Genomic DNA, 22,365 nt, shown 5'->3' on the forward strand with positions numbered 1-22,365 from the left:
CAACGCGCGCAATTTCGCAACTTATTTTTAACGGTGATTGATACGACTTTTCCAAAAGGCGGCTTGCCAAGGTTTGGCAAAACACTTACAAGAAGATTTTGAGAGCCAAACGCCAACATTAAAAAAAATACCATTAATCCTGACCGTGCTGGCGCAAGCCGCCTTTGCCATCCCCTGGTGGTCGAGTTTTGCACCCCAAAAAGCAGGACTGGATTAAGCAGGTCAGGAATCAGGTGTCTAGTGGGTCATGTGACTACAGGCTCGCGCTAGTCAGTTCGCTACTTTTGGTCCATACGTCGTTTCGTGTTTGGTTTAGGTAGTGTTATTTCGTGGCTGCAGCGATTTTGGCACCGTTTCCACAAAAATAAATAATAGGCCCGCTGAGAGCACTCCTGCTAAATATAGGCTGTCCTACAGGTCTCGCCCAGCATGCACTTATGCAAAATGAAAGCCAATGAGCATCGCGTCTTGCTGATGAGGATGAATCGGTAGCAAAGCATGAAATGAAAATCCTAACCTGTCGTATGACCGGTGACTTGTCTCGTGACGTGCTGCTCAGTCCTGACCACCCTCTGCTGAGTCTGCTGGGTCTGCTGCACCTGCTGGTGCGTCTGCGAGACCTGCTGCTGCTGCTGTCGATTCATCTCGTCACCACAAAAATCCGCACAAACACAAAAATCAAAATTTCAGAAAAAATCAAATCTGCACAAAATCACTATTGTAAAAGTAGTCTATGTCGCGTTTTCGGTGCCTTCCACGGCTTCAGTTAGCAGAAGTTCAAGTCATCATCCCCGATTCTTTACCAAGACGTCGGTCGTTTGCGAATTGCGAGCGAAGAATGCAGGAGGCTCTCCCACTGCGGACGCCACTGCCGCACTGGTGGGGGCTAAGGGGGCTATTTTCAGCGCGATGATACGCGATACGTGACGGCTGCTGCCCTGGTTAGCGCTTCTCTGACTCAATTTTGTTAATTCGGATGATAATTAGCCGTGCTCTTGTTGGCTGGAAAAGTTCGAGAGGGGGCTTTCGAGAATTGGCCCACTCTCGAGGAAATTGTCTTGCTAAGACTCAAGACGTTTTATTGCCTGGACACTTTTTTTTTGATAGCGCTAAAAATAAAGTGCGTTGGGAGAGGAGCTGCCGAACAATGGGGGACACCAGGTGCTAGGAAAACTTTTTTTTTTAATTCAGCTACATTCATTGTAGAAGTCGCCGAAGAAGTTCAAGAGCGTCGCTGTTTTGATATTTTTTTTTTGCAATAATTTATCGCATTTTCTGAAAAGAAAAAATGGGGAGCTAAATGCGGCCGCTTTTGCTAAAAATATACCGGTCTGATGTTTTCAGCTGAATCATTATTTACATATTTTTTTTATATTTATATAAAATAAATTATTTATTTATTTTATTTGAGGTGAGGATTTTGTTTTCTCTCGAGTAATTTTGTCGAGATGTGCTCATTATGATTTTTTTAAACAAACATCGCCGCTTCTACGGTAGTGAGGATTGAAGCTTGTCTAAATTTCTCTAGTTTATACCTAGTTAACTTTATCAACATTTGGTTAACAAACTTTTGTATTACAATAAATAAAAGTTGTAATTCTTTTCATTTAACAATGTGACAGTTTAGTTTTGTTGTAAAATTTCAAAATTTTGTGTTACTAATTTGTTAAGTATTAGCAATACAGTTGTTTTAGAACCACGATATAAATATTTCTTGCATTACGACTGAAGTTCTAGAAGTAGTGAGCTGCAGGTGAGATCATAAAAATCTATCTTTAGAAATTTTTTGTGCCCATTTTTGTCATTTTTAAAGTAACATTAGATTATTATATTGTGACAAAAATAGAGCAGAATGCAAAGATCTGAAAGCAAAAAAAAATTAGAGAGTTTTTACTATGTATTGGATCAGACAAACACTCTATTGCAAACAAGCTTTTTGCAAAAATTTTAATCATAATTTGTATTTTTTCAAATATTACTTTTATTTCAAATTTATGTCCCAAAACACTACTACCTTCTATACAAAGTGACTACGTATTCCAGTTACATATTACGCGGTAATTATGTCTAACCTAGAAAAAATTTGGCGGTAAATTAAGAATAAATTAAATTTATTTTTAAACTATGCAAATTATTACACTCGATCTACGTTTAAGCCTGTAGTAAATACCAGCATAAATTTTATGTAAGAGTTAAATCAAAAATTAATTAAAACATTTGTATTTTTGGAAAATTTTGTGAATATTATTTGGCAGTCATTTTGAATTACATTTTATGATGTGTCACATTTATTCTATTTTTTCGTAATTACGTTACCAATTTTTTCTATCGACCGATTCATTAGAAATTAAGATTATTGGCGCATCGAAGTGAGCGGTGCTTTTGCAGCTTTCTAGAAATATGGATGGCAAATTTATATTTTCGGTAATATACAGGGTGAGCTATTAATTATTTGAAATAGAAAAAAATGAAAGATTAAAATTGTAGGGTTCTTTTAAGACCATGTTTTAAGATTATTTTTCCAACTGTACAGTGTGTACATTCAGATTAACCTCTTCTTAGACTTTATAATCATAGATTATTTTTTAAATTCCGATGTAATATTGACGTTATTCCAATTTCCGTGAAATATATAATAAATAAAACGGAGTGTTAATGTACAAATAGGACACCTGTATTTTACTATTGCACATCTTTTATATTTTTTGTTCTCTTTGTTTTCTGTAATTAAAGTTCATCTTTATTGCGATTTTTTACATCTTTACGAGACATAGCGACATAGTGAGAAAAAAAAGAACAAAAAACAGTAAGATGGAGTAATAAAATATAGGGTGTTGTAGTTGAAAATTGTAATGGTTTAGATTTTTTATAAACACTCTGTATATTAAAATTTGTTTTAATCAATATCTCAAAAAAAAACTCGTAACTCTGTTTCTCTTCATAAAACTTTGTAAGACAGATTTGAAAATAACTTCATTGCGATTTTTTTGTAAATGCTTCCAGTGTTAAAAAATTTCAATAATAAACTATAGTTAAAGACCCTAGGAAAAATTAATCAGAATATCTACCAATATATAGGGTGTTCTATTTAAAAAACTAAAAAGTACTGTGCTATGCCTCAGAAACGAAACACTATATTATCGAAAATAATTTTAATGTACTATACTTAAAGAACAAATTTAGTCTGCGACTTTTTTCTATTATCTCTAATAATATAAAGAAAAGATATCAAGGCCGCGCACTTGGTGACTCACCCTGTATATGAAATATATGACAAACATTTATAATCACTGTATACAGGTGTTACAAAAATGACGCATAAGATCAAAGGTACATTGTTAAGAAGGCTTTGAAGAACTCGCAAAAAAAAATAAATAAAAAATTCGTGAACCAAATTTTTGGATGTATTAAACTTCAATACTAAGAATTAACTTCGTAATTCTGACATGTTTTAATGTGACAGTCTTAAATTCCTGTCAAAATTGATCTGTCAACAGTTAAAAATGATGTGTAAATTCTATGAAATTATTGTTAAATTATTAATAAATAATTATTTAATTGGCTATTAGACATGCAGATCATTAAAACAAATCAGCTTTCAAACTTAATATCTTAAAAAATTTGGTTCAGGCATTTTTTTAGAGTTATTCAGAGCGTTCTTGATAACGCACCATCGAGTTTATGCGGCCTTTTTGGAACATAAAATAATAATGTATAAAATCTGAACTATTATAACTTTTTGTAGTTTACAGTCATATATCTGGAATGACTCGTATTTTTGGTATATTTTTTACTAATGTAATTATTATTTTCAGGAAAGAATATAATGGTTATAGTACCACAGAAATGGGATGGGATGAAAGCATTATTATCGTGCGAATGTGAGGTTTGCTGACAGCGAGGCGTTAGCTGAGTTGTGTACTCACACGTGTGTGAAAATAATGCGGTAGGCTGTATACAAAATTTCACTTATGACAGCTTCCATGGCGCTTTAATTGCGCTAAAATAAGTAATACATTACTACACTAGTGCGGAAATGTAACTTTTTGCGGAATTCAAATGATAATGATCAGTGAAATTTGTGTAGACAAAATATTACACTGTGGCGATGCGATGGATGAAAAATTTGGAACATGAGTTTTAAATTGGTCAGAATTAATTCCTAATTTTTCCTTCATATAATTTCTATATATAAAGGTGAATTAAAAATACGATCTTTCGCCTAAGGGGGTGAAAAATTCAGCTTATTTAAAATTTTCTTAATTCATTAAAGAGGAAATGTGTTTTCCATCACAATAATTTAAAGATATGAGAATATACACGGTTTCTAAATTTATACAATATTATAATACTTACTATATAACCAAACTACATTTAATAAATTTTATAACTCAGTAAATATTTACTTTTACATTTTATCCATGGTATTTTATTTAATAATTACTTTTTTCTAAGATTTATAGTTAAAAAAATACGATCAAAGGCAGCCATGACTTTTTGAAAATTTGAGTCCATAGCTGCCTTTGATCATGATTTATATTGAAGAAAATGTGTAATTAAAGATATAAATCTGGTGATAAATACAATGATTTTTCTACAAAATTTGTGTACCAGGATCTAAAAATAGTTTATAAAAATTTAGATAATTTTGATTTGGATAAAAAATTCTGCGGAATTTGGATTTTGGGTACTCTTAACAGCAAATAATTTACGTAACGATGCAGTAGTTAGATCATAGCATAATAATAAACCTTAATTTTTTATCATACGGTGGACATTAAGCTCAGACGTTTTACAGCTTTTACGAAGCACTTTCTCGCAAATTCCGAACTTTTATTTATAGTGTCATCTAAACGTCATTGTACCTGATGTAAAAGGTGCACAAAATCCATTCTAAGTTTGATTATTACCTATGCTATACTCGTAGACGTGGTTTGAAGCAAGCAAGTAACATTATTTTGATCAGAATCTCGTTTTTGACTTAAAGATTCAACTTGTATTGCACTTAAGAGCTAAAAGTTCTTTGGTTTTCGAATACTAATTAAAAATCCTTTAAAATAACAAAATTTTATTAGTGAAATCTAGTAAGTCCATATAATAGTATAATATTTACAAAATTTTAGTACTTTTAGTTGGCAATCATGATATATGGCAAAGTTAATCATTAATAGTAATAGTAACTGTATGCATTTCTAGTAATGAACGACCCCACTCTCTATCTTTTTCAGTTGTAATAAGTGTTATCAAGCCCGCAACGAGGTCCATTCGACTTACCAGCTGAAGAATTTTGAGGAGATTCAGGACGCTTGTAGAATTCTAATTCAGGTGAAGCGCTCCTTCGACCGGTTTTCAGCTGACGATACGTTCCATACATATGAGATGGTACTCCTGAAATGTTCATAAAAAAAATGAAAAATGGCTTTAATAATGCATTAAGCTCTTCGATATAAACTCACACGAGTTTATTATTTACTTTTGCTCTAAAAATAGCGGATTAATGCCACTAAAAGCGTGATTCAAATGTGTTTATGTCGTACCGTTTTTATTGCCCTTGCTTGGTTGAGGGCATTTTTAATTGATTTGCGAATTAAAAAATAAAAAGAAACGCGGCCACGCTGCTAAAGTTAGAAGTGGCGTAATTTTATCTCAATGCACAAATCAAGATAATTTGGAAAATTTGAGGTATTGAGGTTTTTGGGTATTTTTAGCCCTGGTTGCTAGAGAAGAAGTTATGATATTAGATAAAGTCATTTTTTGTTCACAGGGAAAACCAAATATTTTTTTAGTGTTGTTATTATAGCGCCCACTTGAGTCCTCCCACATCAAATTATTTCGTAAACGGATTATTTCCAACTATTCCATTTATTTTCGATTTATTTTTGTAGCGCTTGCAACGAGCGAAAAGCGTCAGACTGTTACTTTTCTTTTATCTTCGTAACGGTGTTTTTCGCTACGGTTTTCATGTGACTTCTTCTTTTTCAGAAATAATAAATAGCACTGTCACATTAAATTTCGCAATGGATTTTACTTCTCTTTCTTTCCCTCTCTCTCTCTCTCCACTATTTTTTTTTTGAGCGGACATAAAATGAGACAAACGCTTCTTGTTTGCCATTATCACAAAATTAACACAAACTGATTGCCCACACTTTCGATTTCAGTGTTTGCCAACGCCGTAAAATTTAATTACTATTCGTTTTTTCCTGAAAAGTGTCCAATTATGCGAACACTTCAGCAAAGCTTTCTGCAATCAGACGCTAGAAATAAACAACATTACTCTCACAATAAGGAATTCGCGCTGAAAATATGCGCTTCCAATTTTAGAACATCCTGAGTGTAACAATTACCACGCAACACGTGGGAAACAATTCGCCAATAAAATCCCGAAAAACAGACTTTTCTAGAAGAAACACATTTTTTTGATTTGTTGAAACCGATCCAGATTGGCGTGATCCAAATTCGTAAACAGCCTCAATATCAAATAAATGTCATCATGCGTGATTTCACTGAAAGTATCATCCTCATATTCAGGCTCGAAGTGTGTAAACAATGTGCGGTTTTGACAAACTGAGCTTGCACTAGCCAAGTTTTGAGACGGGGGCTATTATTAGGTTGGAAATTCAGAGGATGAGTCAGGGGGTGAATTTTTTTGAGCTGTTACTCATTGCATTCGCCACATATGCTTGCACAGGTATGCTTTGAAAGTGAAGCCTGGAGCGAGCATTTTAACTTTCAAGGTGTATTTCGGTGATCTAAATTTATTGCTGCATACTTCTAAAAAAAGGACAGATAGAATATATTCTGCCAACAGATTTTCATATTTCAGAGGAACATATTTCGCTCATTTATTTTCCTAATTGGCTATTATGTGGATGCAGTTGTGGGTAAAACGTACCCATTTATCAAAAATTGAGTAACATGTGTCCACACTATAACGAAAAAGTGATTGCAGTTCAGTTAGTATTTATTTTATTTGTAACGACTGAAAAATATGTTAAATACAACATATAAGCTTGTTAGCGGTAAATTAACAACTTGAAGTTCCATATCATTAAGTTTTAAAACACAAGGCAAGCCAATTTTATTTTTTAAATGACATTCACAGTTAAATTTAACATAATTAAAAACAGAATTTTTTATATCAGTGACACACATGTCACATCCATGTCTCCTTTTTTTTTCAATTTAAAAAATCCACATCTAAGCAGTTTCGTTCAATTCGTTTATTATTGGCCACAAATACATCAAGAGCAATTTTTTGTAAAATCAAAATACGAAAATGGACGAGTAATATTATGATTTAATCTGCAACGGAGCAAACGTTCTGGATATTATTTTGCTTAAGTAGCATTTGCTGCTGCTATGATAATTTTTATTTTATTATTATCAAGTATAGGCGGGGGCAACATTACTGTATTCTCAGGTTTTCTAGAAAATGGGGTGAATCCTGACTTGGACAATAAAAAAATTGTTCGTGTTAGTAATTCAACATTTTTACTAGCGAATACCACACGTCAAGTGCCCTTATACGGGTTTAAAATTTGATGATACAATCTGGATTTTTTTGCGAAAATCTGCATGCCGACGGTAAAAAATCAAGGCGGACTCATGAACCACAAGTACAGGAGTATGTTATTAAATTTAAAGAGGGAATGAATAAATAAATTTTAATTGTTCTGCAGCATTTAATCAATGTTAGTATTTTGTCAATATTACAAAAATTTGGTTTCGCGGATTCAAAGACAAATTACGAGCCATATATGTACAAACAAATTTCAAGCAAGAATTCTGATTGTTTACGATAACATTAAAGTGCGTGCAAAGTTTCAGGATACCTGATTTTTTAGTTTTTCAGTTAAACTTTTGTTTAAAAAAGGGATAGATTTATTTATTTAGCAAAAATTTTGGCTTGTCACCTAGATGATATTACAACATTCAGTGTAGTAATTTCGGAAATTAGTTGTCTGATAAAATCGTCAAGGGTGAGTAGACAGACGGAAACGGGAGTCCTACTTTTGCCAGAGTCTACTAATTATAAAACGTCAAAAAAGTATGAAATTATAAAATATATAAAACAGACTCTCTTGAAGTAAGTAAATAACAACAAAAATTATAGATTAAGAAAAATTAAAACAGTTTACAGGTGCCATGTAATAATAATATAAGGACATCATTAAATTAATTTGTGTCTATCCTCAGTCTGTCATCTGTGTCGATTTTTATTAGACAGATAATAATAATCTTCGAAACTAATGGGCCAATTGTTCTCACATTTTATACGTATGTTAGGAATTATATGTAGATGGTAAAACGCTAACCAAAATTGGTCTAATCACCCCCGCATTTTTTTCCCAGTAAGCGCGAGTTGAATTTTTTAATTAACATACTCTTGTACTTATGATTTATGAATCCACATTTATTTTTCCCAGCTGTATAACAAGCTCTTTTAAGCGACGGTGAATAGGACGATTCCGCCTCAGTCTTTTCTTTTTTTTCCTTATACTGTTAATGCTATTATCTATAGTTTCACTTTCTGAACGTAAGCTAAGGAAGTATTGTAATCGACTCCATTGAACGATTGACTGCTTTTACTTTTTCTGGAACCCTAGACTACGAAAAAATCTGTCGGCCGGTGTAATATTGTATTTTACAAGTTAACTTCGAAATAGTAAAAACCGAATGCTCTGAAATCTTGCAAATGTTTTAAGTTTAGAGGAAACACGATAAATTGTTTATCAAAATTTATTTGTTAATGGCCTCGCTTAAAAATGATAGCGTCATCTTACAACTCTGGCCGAATAATAATCTTTAAATTTTATAAAATAACATGCTCTTGAAGATGTGATTTATGAATCCGTGTTGAGTGTTTTACCCTTGGCATCCAGATTTTTGGGAAAAACATCTAAATTGTATAACAATATTTAAAATTTAAACTGAAACTTCAAAATCCGAATTCTGTGAAATCTTACAAATATCGTAACTGAGTGTAGTTAATTATCAAATTTCATGTTCTTTTAACCGCTGATGTTTGTAATCTCAACCTGCTGATAGTTTAATTCTTTCGAACTATAAACATAAACAGTCGAAGTTAAGCTTGTACTGAGAAATTGAAAATATCTATATTTTTCCCCGTTGGTTATCTGCTTTACATATATATCACTTCATGTTGTCCACACTTGTGCGGGGTGTTAATTACGCCATTGGTTTTTACTTTATAGAGGTTATCAATTTTATAATTTTTTAAAGAAGCGAGATTTGTTGTATTATATTTCAAGGATGAGGGAAGTTCTATCGAAATAACCTGATACCATGTTTAGGCTCTTGTAAAAATAAGTGAACATATGTGTATGAAATCACTATCCTCTCTAAGAACTGTACTTTTCAATAATAATTGATACTTTAAAAGTCAAGAAAAATTAATTTTAGTTAACACCCTGTACCTAATTTATAAATTAATGTGTTTTAATGGAATCCCTTATGTAAATACCTGGTGACCATTAATGATTGAAGCAAATTTTTGGGTTGGCAATTTTGAATAATTGGCATCCATGCCAGTACGTCGGTTCACAGTTGTCAATTTTGACATGACCACGCCTAACAAATGTGTTGATTGGTTGAGGCGATGGAAGCTGTCATAAATGTCACTTTGAAAATCAGGAATGCCATCATAAATGTTTAAATAGGTTGCCAAACTGACTACGTATTATGAACATTTTTTATTACTTAATACAACGAACGTTTTACTGAATTTGTAAGTTAGCGGTCCAGTAGTTTCGAAGATGACTTCTTTAAACATTTTTCACAGAAATTGTTTGCCTAACAGACAACAGAAGATAGGCAATCGGAAACGAGCCAAGAAACGCAAAAACAGATCAAATTAAGACATTCGTCAAAAGTACCGTATTTAATCATCGCAAGTTGTGAATTACACCATGAAAAATTAAAATCAAATCCAATGTTTTATATAAGAAGTGGAAGTGGAAGCAATAAAAAAGTCTGGGTAACCATCGGTATTGTTTGCAATTTCTCTGTTTGACTCCCACGTGTACAATCTCAACAAGTGTTACCGCTTGTTGTCTTAAATTAAGAATGCTTATACATAAATGATTTTGCGTCGTCTCTGCTAATGCACACATGAGTAAACTGTTTCGTTATTTTATTGATTATAAATCAATATTCAAGACGACCCAATTCATTTTCCCGAAAATTCGGGAATACAGTACTTTTATTTTTATTATTTCACTACATCTATCCAAACTGATATACGTGTCCTTGCAAAAATCTTGATGACGTCATCGCATTTTTTTTTTAAATTGCCCCGCCACAGAAAAAACATAATAGGCATGCAGGCGTCATGTTTCCGACAGCGAGGGAAGTACTGTCTAAACTCTTTAGACTACTTTTTTTTGTATCTGTGGAAAGTTTACAATTTTATTAGAACTCGAGGAAGTTTGACAAATTTTGATTTTTCATATTGATTAAAAAATCGTACAGGTTGGGTCATCCTGACTTTGGACTACTGTTGATTCTGAATAGGAAATACTACCGAATACAAAATATTTAGAATGTATATTAAATAGAAATTCAAAATTTCCCACGCTCCGGAAGTACAGTCAAAGATTTCCAATTTAAAAAAAAAAACAAATAGATGATTAGATAATACTAGTCACAGTGTCAGAAAAAATGGTCCATGAGAGACTCGACTTAGCGACCTTCGCGTTATTAGCACGGAGCTTATAAACCTTTCGTCAACTTTCCGTTAAGTATTGCTATAAAAGATTGCTCTACAATTTTGTTTTTTTTTGCGAAAATCTTAATGTTTCCGGAAAAAACTCAAGGTGGTTTCATAAACCATAATACAGGAGTATGTGATTTTATAAAATTTGACGTCTTCGCATTGTTGATGAGCCTAATTAGATTTATTTTGATTAACGTTTTACCATCTAGACGATATTCCTAAAAACAGTACATACAAAATTTTAATTTTTTTTTTACAATCAGTCCAGCAGTTCCGGAGATTAGCTGATTAGACGAAGACGACAGACGGCAGAAAGATGACAGATGACAGACGACAGGCAGACGGAAGACAGACCGCCGGAAATGGAGACCTACTCGTATTTTTCATACACTAGGGGTCATGAAACGTCGAGAAAACATGAAATAGCCGTTCCTTAGCTTACGCTCGGGAAGTAAAAAATTATGTATTTTCTATATATTATCTGTTGGAAATGTTTTAATTTTCTAAACATTGTCTATCTATCACATTATGTAAAGTGGTCACGGTTTTTTCTCTCCAGAAAAATATTTCAACATTTGATTTATTGTCTTATTACAGTCAACCAGTTTCGGAGAAGTTCTTCAGGGCTTCGAGCGACGAAACATTCAAGAACGAATTCGGAAAACAAGAAAATCGTCCTCAATTAACAATTCAATTATTCGATTAAATAATAAGAATAAGTGACCACACCTCCACGAAATTTCTCATACAAAATGCATTGCTCATAGGTTTTGTATGTTGCCAAGTTAACCTGCATTGCACAATGATAATCTATTTCCAGTCGGTTTATTTTACTGACATTTGAGGTTAAAAGTTGATCTCTATCAAGAAAGTAATCTGTATTTTTAAGCCTTGTGTAAAAAATACGATTTTTCCGCCTACGGTTGTTAATATTGTCAGAAACATTCGTTACAGCAACACTTAGAAATATTTAAGAGTCACCGTACAATAAAAATAAATAATTTAAAAAGTTTATGGTCTAAAATAAGCGGACTCATTTTTGTGAACTTTTTAAGTACATAGTAAAACGCTAACTAAAATTTGTTTGATCATCCTCTCCAACAATAACGTCAAATCGAATTTTGCATGGTAAAATAACCCCTATTTAAATTTCATAAAATAACTACTCTTGTAGTTGTAGTTTATGAATCCGCCTTGATTTTTTAAATTATTGTTTTAATTTTTATTGTTTAATCCTACTAATAGTAAAGTTCATTTAAAACATATGCGTAGCATGCTTCTTCACAGGTACTTTAACCGTCCACAATTACGTTTATTTTGACTTATAAATGTTATCATAAAAAATAAAGTTCGATCTAAATAAGCTTAGGCCAATCTTTCTATCTAATCTGTTCTTGGCTCAGATTTATATTGACTTGGCCTAATATTTGTAAAGCTGGCTCAATTGTCTTACATAAAATTTGTGTAGTATTTATAATGATCACAAATTATTAAAAAGTAAAATTAAATTAAATTACTTTTATTACATAAATGGTAGAAAAATAATACGTTTCTAAAGAAATGCGTGGGAGTCTATTCATGCCTCACAATCTGTGCACAAATTTTATATTTAATTAATTTTTATGCCAAAGAAAAATCGAAAAATTAAGTGTAACAAAACAACCGGAAACCAATTTTATTTCTTAAAATTAGCGCAATTCAACTGCAAAAAGTTTGTTTGCAAGAAATATAATTAGGTCGAATTTTATTCTTAGAACTCACATGCCATGGCTTCCATTGGTTTCAATGCTACTTTTGAAATGTCATGATTTATATATATTACCCAATGCTAACTTCACAAGACAAACAATAATAAAACCCAGAAAACAAAATTTTTCGATATATCTAGACTTTCCAACACTAATAAAATGTGGAACTCGTTAAACTTTTCAAACAAAAAGTGTTCCTTTAACCATAAACTTCTCCATACATAGCGTTAGCAACAATAAACCATTACTTTCCAAACTAGGTGCTGGTACAATCGATCTCTTCATCCCTCGTTCAGATATCCGCTGTTAACACTCCAAATAAATCGAATTAACGCAAGATGCCTCACATACGTTTCTATTTTCGGACCACTTTGGGCAAGTTTCCATCATACGTGTAACCCATCTCCTGATTCAATTGTTTACATATGTACTTCGGATTAATTGCATCTATGCTTTCACCAGAAATAAAAAATGTCATCGCTATCCTCGGAGAATTGTGGTGGTCGTCAATGTGTCGACCATGACAAAAATACAAAGAATCCGATTTAGAAAATGTGAGTAATACCTGGGCGCAAATTGTGCCAAATCATTCATTCAGAGGCTAAAGTTAGCAGTGTTTATTGCTTTCCGAACAGGTTGGATTTCATTTTCATAACACGAAATACATGCAGATTTTAAATGAATCACGGTGTATTTCGAAAATTTGACTATTGTAATTTTAGCCAAGAATTAAATTTATTTGGCACGGGTGGGGCACACTGAACTCGGAAGAGTTTTTGGTTTATTTTTGACGAGTAGAATTAATTTGCTTCGGGAAGTTTTTCAAAATCGTTTTTCATTTTATGTTTAGATGTATACACTGTGCAATATTTCAGGTGTACGTGTTGGTGTTTTTTATTTATGTTGTCTATTTATATGTTTCCTGGTGCGAAAGGTTGTGCATTGCGGATAAATTGGAAATTTTTTTGTTCGAGTTGTTTTGTAGCACGGCGATTTTCGCATTTTTCTGTCAACGTAGACATCTATCGAGAAAGATTGAAACTTGAATTCTGTGTTTTAATTTTAGTGCAAAACATGAATCATCTAGAGTTATTTTTTAAGTTTGTCGGAGATGTTTTGTACTTAGTGATTTTTATTGCGGTGCTACGACATGATCATAAATTTATAAATACGTAAAAAATATTTTCCTCAATGTGTTGTTGGCGGTGTTTTGCAAGGAGGAATTTTTAGCTCGAAAAATTTAGGGTTATTTCCAGCTTAGATTTTATTGTGGAAGTTGCACTAATCTTACTTAACAACAATTTGATGACCTCAAAATTTAGCTTGGTAAACACCAGTTAAATATTATAAAATAACTCCTATTTATTAATCCATCTTGACTTTTTACCAAATTATATAATAACATTTTATTAGCGTACTCGAAATCGCATTGAACATAGCGAAGGTCTCCGGTTCGATCTCCTCATGCGACAGTTTTTTTTCTTACACTGTGACTTTTATTTTTATTTTATATTTATATATAATCTTGCAAATTTCAATCCCTTAAAAAAATGAAGTCAAAAAAATCTAATATAACTGAAATTTGGTTTCTAGACTAATTTTGCACCGCTAAGTTCTTTACTGGTACCAGTTATTGAATATTTTCACTGTTTGAAACGAAATCTTTCTTAAACTCATACTCAAAATCCAAGTTTAAAATTTGACGGTCCATAAGTCCAGAATGGCGTAAGATTCCGGATTCCGGTTTCCACTACTCGATTTCTTGAAGTCTTTTAGTCGTATTGATTCATTTTCAAGTCAGATTCCACGTTTGTTCGAAATCGATAAACGGATTTATCGGACGATGTCGTTTTTCGGAAATGTCGAGTATTTAAAAAAATCAAAAACAAATCTGTAGGTTCCGCAGACCTCTTTTGAGTTCGGAATCTTATTCAGGAAGGTCAAATTGCTAAAGAAAGCAATTTTCAGGCAAAGCGGCATCCATTTAAACGAGATAGCTTCACAAAACTTAAATCCTGAAAATGTCACAATACGATCTCTTTGAAAAAATAAAGTCAAAAGGAAAAACTCCGACTTAACTGAAATTCGGTGTCTATATATACCACTGAGCCCGTTACTGGCATCAGTTGTTAAATATTTTCACTGTTTTAAAAGAAATTTCTCTTTAACTCATATTCAAAAACCAAATTTTAAATTTGACGATACTTAAGTCCAGAACGACATAAGATTCCGGGTTCCGGTTTTCAAGTTCGATTTCTTGAAGTTTTTTAGTCACATTGGTTGATTTTCAGGCCGGATTTTACGCTCGTTTGGAAGCGACAAAACGATTTATCGGACGATGACTTTTTGCGCATTTTACAAAATCAAAAAAAAAATTTGGAGATCCGGGAGACATCTTCTGACTTCGTATTCTTGTTTAGGAGGGTTATATTACTAAAAAGGGCAATTTTCGGGCAAATCGGCGTCCATTTAAGCAAAATAGCTTGACAAAGCTTACTTGCTGAAAGTGTAACAATACGAACCCTTAGACACAATGAAGTCAAAAGAAAAAATTCCAATCTGACTAAAATTCGATTTCCAGACCAATATTGTACGACTGGCATCAGTTGTTGATTATTTTCACTATTTAAAGCGAAATCTTTCAAACTTAAAAATCAAATTTATCTTTCTGAGATTCAGATGGGAGATGATGAATGAGTGTTGCTGAAGTCTGTAGCTCTCTTTGTTACGACATTTTGGCAGATGATACTTTTCTGATCCCATTAAAAAAAGGTTTTCAAGTTCATTTTCGTTAGTTTTTTAGTCACATTGGTTGATTTTCAGGCCGGATTCTACGTTCGTTTGGAATCGAGAAATTAATTTATCGGACGGGGTCAATTTTCGGAGGTGTGGAAGTCCCGTAAACATTTTTTGCGTTCATTTTTTTGTTCGGGAGGGTCAAATTACCAAAGAAAGGAATTTTCAGGCAAATTGGTGTCCCTGTCCATTTAAGGGAGATAGCTTAACACAGCTTAAATCCTAAAAATGTCACAATACGATCCCTTTGAAAAAATCAAGTCAAAAAAATCCGATCCGACTAAAATTCGGTTTCTAGATTAATTTTGCACCGCTGAGTTCGTTTCTGACATTAGTTGTTGAATATTTTCACTATTTTAAGCGAAATTTTTCTTTGGCTGATACTCGAAAACCACATTTAAAATTTGACGGCCTATAATTCCGAAACGGCAGAAGATTTTGGGTTCCGGTTTTCACGATTAGACTTTTTGAAGTTTCCTAGTCGCATTGGTTGATTTTTAAAGCGGTTTCTGAATTCGTTTGGAATTTATAAACGGATTTATCAGATGGTGTCATTTTTTAAAAGTGTCGAGGATTTAAAAAATTAATGAAAAATAGAGACATATTTTGAGGGTTAAATTATTTAAGAGAACAATTTTTAAGCAAATCAGGGTCCATTTAAGCGAGATAATTGAATTAAATCCTGAAAATGCCACAATATGCTCCCCTATATTCGTAGTTTATGAATCCACCTTCATCTGTATCACAATTCTTTTAAAAACTTTTTGTTTGTGCAATATTTTACATTAAACACAACTTACTAAAACGTATCTGTGGAAGACGAAGAATTATTAAATTGTAAAACAACAGTATTTAGTGTAGTTTCTAAACAGATACTACTATTACATAGAAAGTGCATTATGTGATAACAGTTAAAAGACATTAGCTAAATAACACGTAGTTATACTTACCGTATTGCACCACCACAATATTAGTAACCTAGAGTTCATTGGTTATTAACTCGCTTAACTATAACCACTACGTCCCAACAAATATTTTGTCACTGTGTACTCCCAAAACCACCTGTGAGCACTGATAGGAAAAAATAAGGAAAGGAACCCAACACAATTAAAGAAGTGCTACTGCAGAAAAGCTTTAATGTCGATTATATAACAGACACAACAAATAAATGTAATAAATAATCGAATAGGTAACAAATACAGTCAATAGCAAGACTATAACTAGACATGACCAGAAAAGTTGTATATAGGTAACGATACCAAAAAAGGGTAAGTACTCAAATACATACAAAGCATCAAATCGTATGAAAGAAACCAGTCGTGAAGCAAATTTTCACAAAACTAATCTACATTAACGCACTTATTCACATATTATATCTCTTGGGATTCGTTTTGGCAGTGTCTGAAGCGTCGTTTCGAAATGAGCATGTTAGAGTACCACCACCCTACTTAAATGTAAGCCGAACGGCGCTCACCTGGCACCTGGAGAGTCGCTGTGGTGTTGGTCGAACCCACGGAGTTGGTGGCCGTGCAACTGTAGGTCCCTGCGTCCTCTGAAAACACTGTGGGTTAGCGGAAGCGGAAAAAGGACGAGGAGTACTACCAGGGTACGCTTGCGAGATGGTCAGTCGGCACACTCCGTTGCGGTAATGAAGCTGGTAGTCGTTTGAGTTTTCGATGATTCGGCCGTTCTTCGACCATAGGATGTGTGGGGGCGGCTCTGACTGCACGATGCACTCGAATTTGGCGGGTTGGCCGCTCACGACGGCAATGTTGCGGAGGGGCTAGAAAAATATAATAAATAAAGCACCAACAGCTTTAGAAGTATTTGGACTTCCTCGAGATCTCGTAAACAAAGGTTGTTAGTAGTAAGACAGGACACTAACCGTTATGAACATAGGTGCGCGGGCTTGTGCCGCATTTTGCGAAACTTTGCCGTGGGTACTTCCCGGGGTGCTAGGGCAGCTAGGCGGAGTCTCGGCTCCCTTTCTCCCCGAGGCTGCAAACATAAAACAATAATAAATAAATGCAGACGCACAGGGACAACAAACACCAAACAACCACAAGGCCACAAATTTTAGCTAAAACCAAAAACGTATCACACTCAAAAGCAACGAAAACTCCTTCAACGCTAGCGAAAGCCGTTCAAACCTGTCCAAGCCAAGCCAAACCGGCACACCAAGTACCTGCAAGTGCACTATTAAAAGCCGGAGATGTACTAGGTAAACTAGGTGATAGAGATACAGGGCTACAAGAAGACTGGTCCCATCTCGAACCTTGCAAGGTAGCACCACGCTTCCTATTTTCGCCTTCGTACTCTGACATCTCGCTTTCGGAGGTCGGTTCCCACTTGACATTTTTACTGGAAGGAGTAAACTTCTTCGGGCGGAATTGAGGAGTCGAATCTTTCTTAGAACTTTCGTGATACACCGGCATTTCAATATCACCAGTGCGTTTCGGAGGCTCGATTATGGTCTTTTTAGGGACCGGGATCTCCCCTTGCTTGCTTTCACCGGGAAGAATAATACCGAACTCGTAACCAAAATCGTACTTGAAATAGATGAGGCCTGTATCGGGATCTACGTGTTTCGTACCTGGAGGTGTTAACAGTTAGAAACCCTCACACCTTCTAATTACTAGAACTGTTTTTGACTACTCACCGTATTGAGCTGCTCTGGTTTCTTCCCGATACACTTGAGCGTCACCGTCTTCCACTTTCACAACAGGTTTCGGCTGGGGTTGCTTATTGACGTCACCCATTATGTCTCTGGCGAACTTTTGGGTCGTCGATTTGAACGCATGGGTCATGCTATCCATATGGTGCGAGGCCATTTTCGTTGCTTGAGCTTTCGTAATTTTATTATCGGCGATAAATCCATACTCTGGAGGACTTCCCGGATGCAAATCGTGCCTAACTGGAGGCTCGAAAGACCTACTCCTAGTCACAACCTTCCCTGATTTACTCTCCGTAAATCTCTTGTAACTGCTTTCGTGTCTCTTGTGTACTTCGCCGTCTGTCACATCAGTGGTTGTAACAGTAGACGGCATCAAAGGCGGCTGATCAAATTCCAAAGGCGACAAAACCCGCTCTTGTCGGCTCGGTAGACTTAAAGAACGATGAGAAGCAGGTGGTGCCTTCACCGGCCTGTAATGATACCCTTCTGAGTCGCTACCACTCGGAGCCCACTTGGGTTTAATCCGAGCACTTTCAACTTCACTCTCATAATCGCTTTCTCGGAATTCTCCCGGAACGAACTTCGTAGGTTTGGGAGGAGGAGGACCCCGACTACGCCTCTGTCGTTCAGGCTCCGCCTTAAACGGAAACGGCTCCAACTTAGACTCCTCCCTCCTTTGATCCCCAAATTTAATCACCTTGGTGGTCTGCTGCAGACTCACCGTTCTCCTACAATTCTCACTAGCTTCGTTAAAATGTACGACGTTGGAAGTCTCCGTTTGAATCGCATTGTGATAAGGAGCACTCGTTATCGACCTATAGTACTGCGTTTTTTGAGGCGGAACGTACCCCATTTCGGGGGGTGTTCCCGGCTGTATTAGCACCACCTCTTTTCGGACAGCGGGCGTGGCCACAATAGTCTCTGCCGGTAATGGTCTGGGCTTGACTGGCTGAGGGGCGGGCTTGATGATCTCTTCAAGTTTAACGCTAGGCTTGACTTTATCGATTGGTTCGAATTTGGGGCGAGGCGGGCCTTCGATATGAGGCGGCTTATCGAACTCGGTGGGGGGAGTCGGGGTACGACCCGACTGCTGTGAGTGTCGGCCACTGGGTGTTAAAAGGGGTCGAACGGGTCTATAAGCCGGTGCGCCGTCTTGGTCTGTGGGACGCCATACTGGTGGGATGCGTCCTTCATAGTCGCTTTCGTAATCACTCTCGCGAAATTCGCCTTTGACGAATTTCGAAGGACTAGGTGGTGGAGGACCGTGCGGTTTCTTGGAGCGTGGAGGTTCGGGTTTGTAGGGGAATGGCTCGAGTTTGGTGTGTTTTTCTTGTTGTTCGATATGTTGTTCGGAGGAGACGCTGGTGATGATGGGTGTGGCCACCAGTTCCTTTAAAAAACATTTTTTTATTTAACTGATTTTTGTTATAACGCTCTAAAAGTATATTTAAACAAAAAAAGTATCTTATCATATAAAACAAAAAAAAAAATGTGCGCATGCAATCTTGGATATTATTGCTGATGCTTGTTAAAACCACAAAAGAAATAAAGAGTCACAAATTAGTGGGGTCCCAATTAAAAAGCAGTACGTATAACACAACCGAACCTTCTTTGCCGAAGACACCGACGACGTGACGTGTTTCTTATGTTGGGAAATTCTAGGAGTGTGGGTTTTGGGAACAATGACCTTTTGTTGGGAGCTTTCCAAAATTCTTTCACTGCTCTGTGAAGTATGTTTATATTCCGATCTTTCCTCGTGCTTGTATTCCGTCTTAACAGATTTCTTCTGTTGAAAGAACGGTTCGTCTGTATCTGCCATATACCCATCGACACTCAGCTTGTGTTTAATTTTCGGCGACTCAGGTTTAGTTTTCTTCTCGGGAGCTGGCGCTTCCGCAAAAACCGGTGGCGATCCAGGTTTAATTTCCAGTGGCGGAGGAACTTCCTTCTTAACCTCGTGACTCCTTGTATAGTGTTTAGTGGTTTTTTTCACTTGTTGCACGGTCTCTTTCTTCCGTCTTGCCGCTTCCAGATTAATATCGGGCCTTGGAGGTCCTTGGAATTGCGGCGGGTGGTCAAATTTGGAAGGAGGAAGCGGTTCGGGTTCAGCTGATCGTGATCTGCTGCTTGCTACAAACTTTGGGGCTCTTACTTTCCGGTAGCTAGGCTCTTCGGTGTCACTGGCTGATGGCTTCCACTTTGGATGTATTCGGACTGCTTCAAAGTCGCTCTCATAATCGCTATCGGTAAATTTTCCTTTAATAAACTTGGACGGTGTTGGAGGAGGGCCGACTTTAGGTGGCTTAGGTTTTGCGGGTTCTGCCACAAAAGGGAAAGGTTCCAAGTCGGGGAATCGTTCGAAAGGTTTCGACGGTATTACAGGTGTGACTGCTTTGACAGGTTTAGCAGGTATTGGAGGCGCTTTTGGTTGCTCCTTTTTTGGCGGGAGAGGTGGCGGAATCGTCCGAACAGCACCAGGAGGAACTTTGGCTGGAATCCTCTCTAAATTCTTCTCTAAATCCTGCTCCATCATCTCCACGTAAGACTGACTTCGCTCGCGGGGAGGAGGTTGCGCGAAAGCTATTTCCGGCGGTGGACCTGGCTCCAAATACACTTCATCTGTAATATCTTGTACAGAAACCGGTCTAATCGGAATCAGGGTTTCGATACTCGGAACTGGCTGAATAGGAGGTGGAGGTACCCACGTTTTGATAACCTCAGACGGCCTCACATTCCTCTCTTCAGTGACTTCGCGTTTTTCCGTGGTCGTTTGATACTGAGACTGTACGAAAGAGCTATGTTGAACGTCCGTTACCTTACCGATGTAATGAGTAACCACAGGAGGCGGCGCTTCCGTTACGATTTCAGTCTTTTTGATAATTTGCTGAAAAGGGGTCTTTTCAATAACCGTCTTTGTTTCTTTGGTGACGTGCTCCGTTTTTTTCACTTCGGGAGTCCACTTTTTTTCGAGAGTGCTTTGCACTGACCATGATGGTTGAACTTTGGGTTCTTCTGGTTGTGGCGGAGGCCACGCTTTTTCTACCTGTGTTTCGGAAAATTTATGTGCCCAGGCTTTTTCCATCTGAAGAGCGTGAGGTGAGGGCTCGACACCTTTCACTTCGGTTTCTACGTGGCGGCTGAAACTCGACGAAGTCGAAGATTGGTAGGATTTTTCAATTTTCTCGGAAAAACTTTGCTGGGGTTTTTCTTCAATCACTTTCACTCTTTCTTGGACTTTGGAAATTGGTGGGTGGGATGGGTATATGATTTCTGCTGGTGGTTCCGGTGTGAGACTGATCTCTTCACGAGTGAATGATTTGTATTGTTGTACAATAGGTTCAGGGGCTTTAATTTCGTGTGTAAATGACTTGAATTCTTGGACGAGTGGTTCAGGTTTGGTTTCGATTTTTATGGGGATTGGAGTTTCTGTTTTTGATACTTCTTCAAATTTTTTGTAAACTTCAGATTTGATTGGCGTCGGAACAGAAATCTCCTTTGGGGGGACGGGAGCAGGTTCTTCCCCTTCTTTAATTTTTTTAACAAAATACTGAAGAGACGATTGTTTGGAAATGGAACTAGTTTCAATTCCAGTCTCTTGAGTCTCTACTTTTTTTTCTTCGAATATCTGACTTGACGGTTGGCAGATCTCAAACTCCGTCTCTCGCCTGAACTGCGGAGATGGCGTTCTTATAATCGGTTGGGGCATAGGTATTTCTGGCACAGTGTGCTCTAATTTGATGGTTTTCGACTCTTTAGAAATCTCCTGTTTGGTCATTGAGGTAAATTCGGATTTAGAGGACACCTGGGGAGGTTCTGTAATAATTTTAGGTACTTCGATAGGTTTGGGTGACGTAGAAACTGTAGAAGTCACTTTATCAGCAGCTGACGTCTACGTGTACAGAAAAAAGATGAAATAAACGAGAGTTCCACCTTCACCAAAATAATTAAAAATAAAAACACAAAACTCACCAAAGTTTCGTGCTTTCTCACATCTTCAAACACCACGGTTTTAACTACTTCTACCATAGTATCAGGTGTTGGTTCGAACACAGCTATGTCGGCAATACTCTGAGCTTCACCTCCGGAGTTCACAGCTCTCACCATGTACCGTCCAGTCATGTTCATCTCAGCTAATTGAAAAACAAAATACAGTGATATAATAGCACTAAAAACAAGCTTACCTTTTTCGATGACCAATGTGTGTGAATTTCCTAGCGACCTAACTCTGCCTTTGTCTCCAAGAGCTTCACCGATAGGTATGCCGTCTTTGTACCACGTAACCGTCGGGTCTGGAGTACCTGTAACCTCTACTTCCATAATTACGCGATCACCCTTTTTGATGACCTGTGCTTGAAGGCGGCGCCCAAAAACTGGAGGGAAGATGGTTTCTGCAACCACTCAATCACTAACCA

The 22,365-nt window shown here is 36.2% G+C and overlaps 1 protein-coding gene across 5 annotated transcripts in view; it reads right to left on the bottom strand.

The window, feature by feature from the left end:
* Sls (sallimus) overlaps positions 1-22,365 on the bottom strand; it is a 195,337-nt gene that overhangs the window by 81,547 nt on the left and 91,425 nt on the right. For 2 of the 5 annotated variants that reach the window (XM_064054554.1, XM_064054556.1), the window contains exons 23-31: positions 22,135-22,341; positions 21,923-22,083; positions 19,560-21,842; positions 17,939-19,343; positions 17,465-17,872; positions 17,165-17,277; positions 16,882-17,062; positions 16,754-16,831; positions 5,275-5,388 (exon numbers count right to left, since the gene is read on the bottom strand). In XM_064054554.1, the coding sequence (XP_063910624.1) occupies positions 5,275-5,388; positions 16,754-16,831; positions 16,882-17,062; positions 17,165-17,277; positions 17,465-17,872; positions 17,939-19,343; positions 19,560-21,842; positions 21,923-22,083; positions 22,135-22,341 (4,950 nt within the window). Of the gene's footprint in view, positions 1-517; positions 924-5,274; positions 5,389-16,753; positions 16,832-16,881; positions 17,063-17,164; positions 17,278-17,464; positions 17,873-17,938; positions 19,344-19,559; positions 21,843-21,922; positions 22,084-22,134; positions 22,342-22,365 lie in introns of those variants that run through there. The other 3 variants (XM_064054558.1, XM_064054555.1, XM_064054557.1) reach the window with 2 other exon arrangements.

Source organism: Zophobas morio, unplaced genomic scaffold (assembly GCF_036711695.1).
Source record: "Zophobas morio isolate AGI-343-1 ecotype UQ-CSIRO unplaced genomic scaffold, CSIRO_AGI_Zmor_V1 ptg000012l, whole genome shotgun sequence".
NCBI classification, from domain to species: domain Eukaryota; kingdom Metazoa; phylum Arthropoda; class Insecta; order Coleoptera; family Tenebrionidae; genus Zophobas; species Zophobas morio.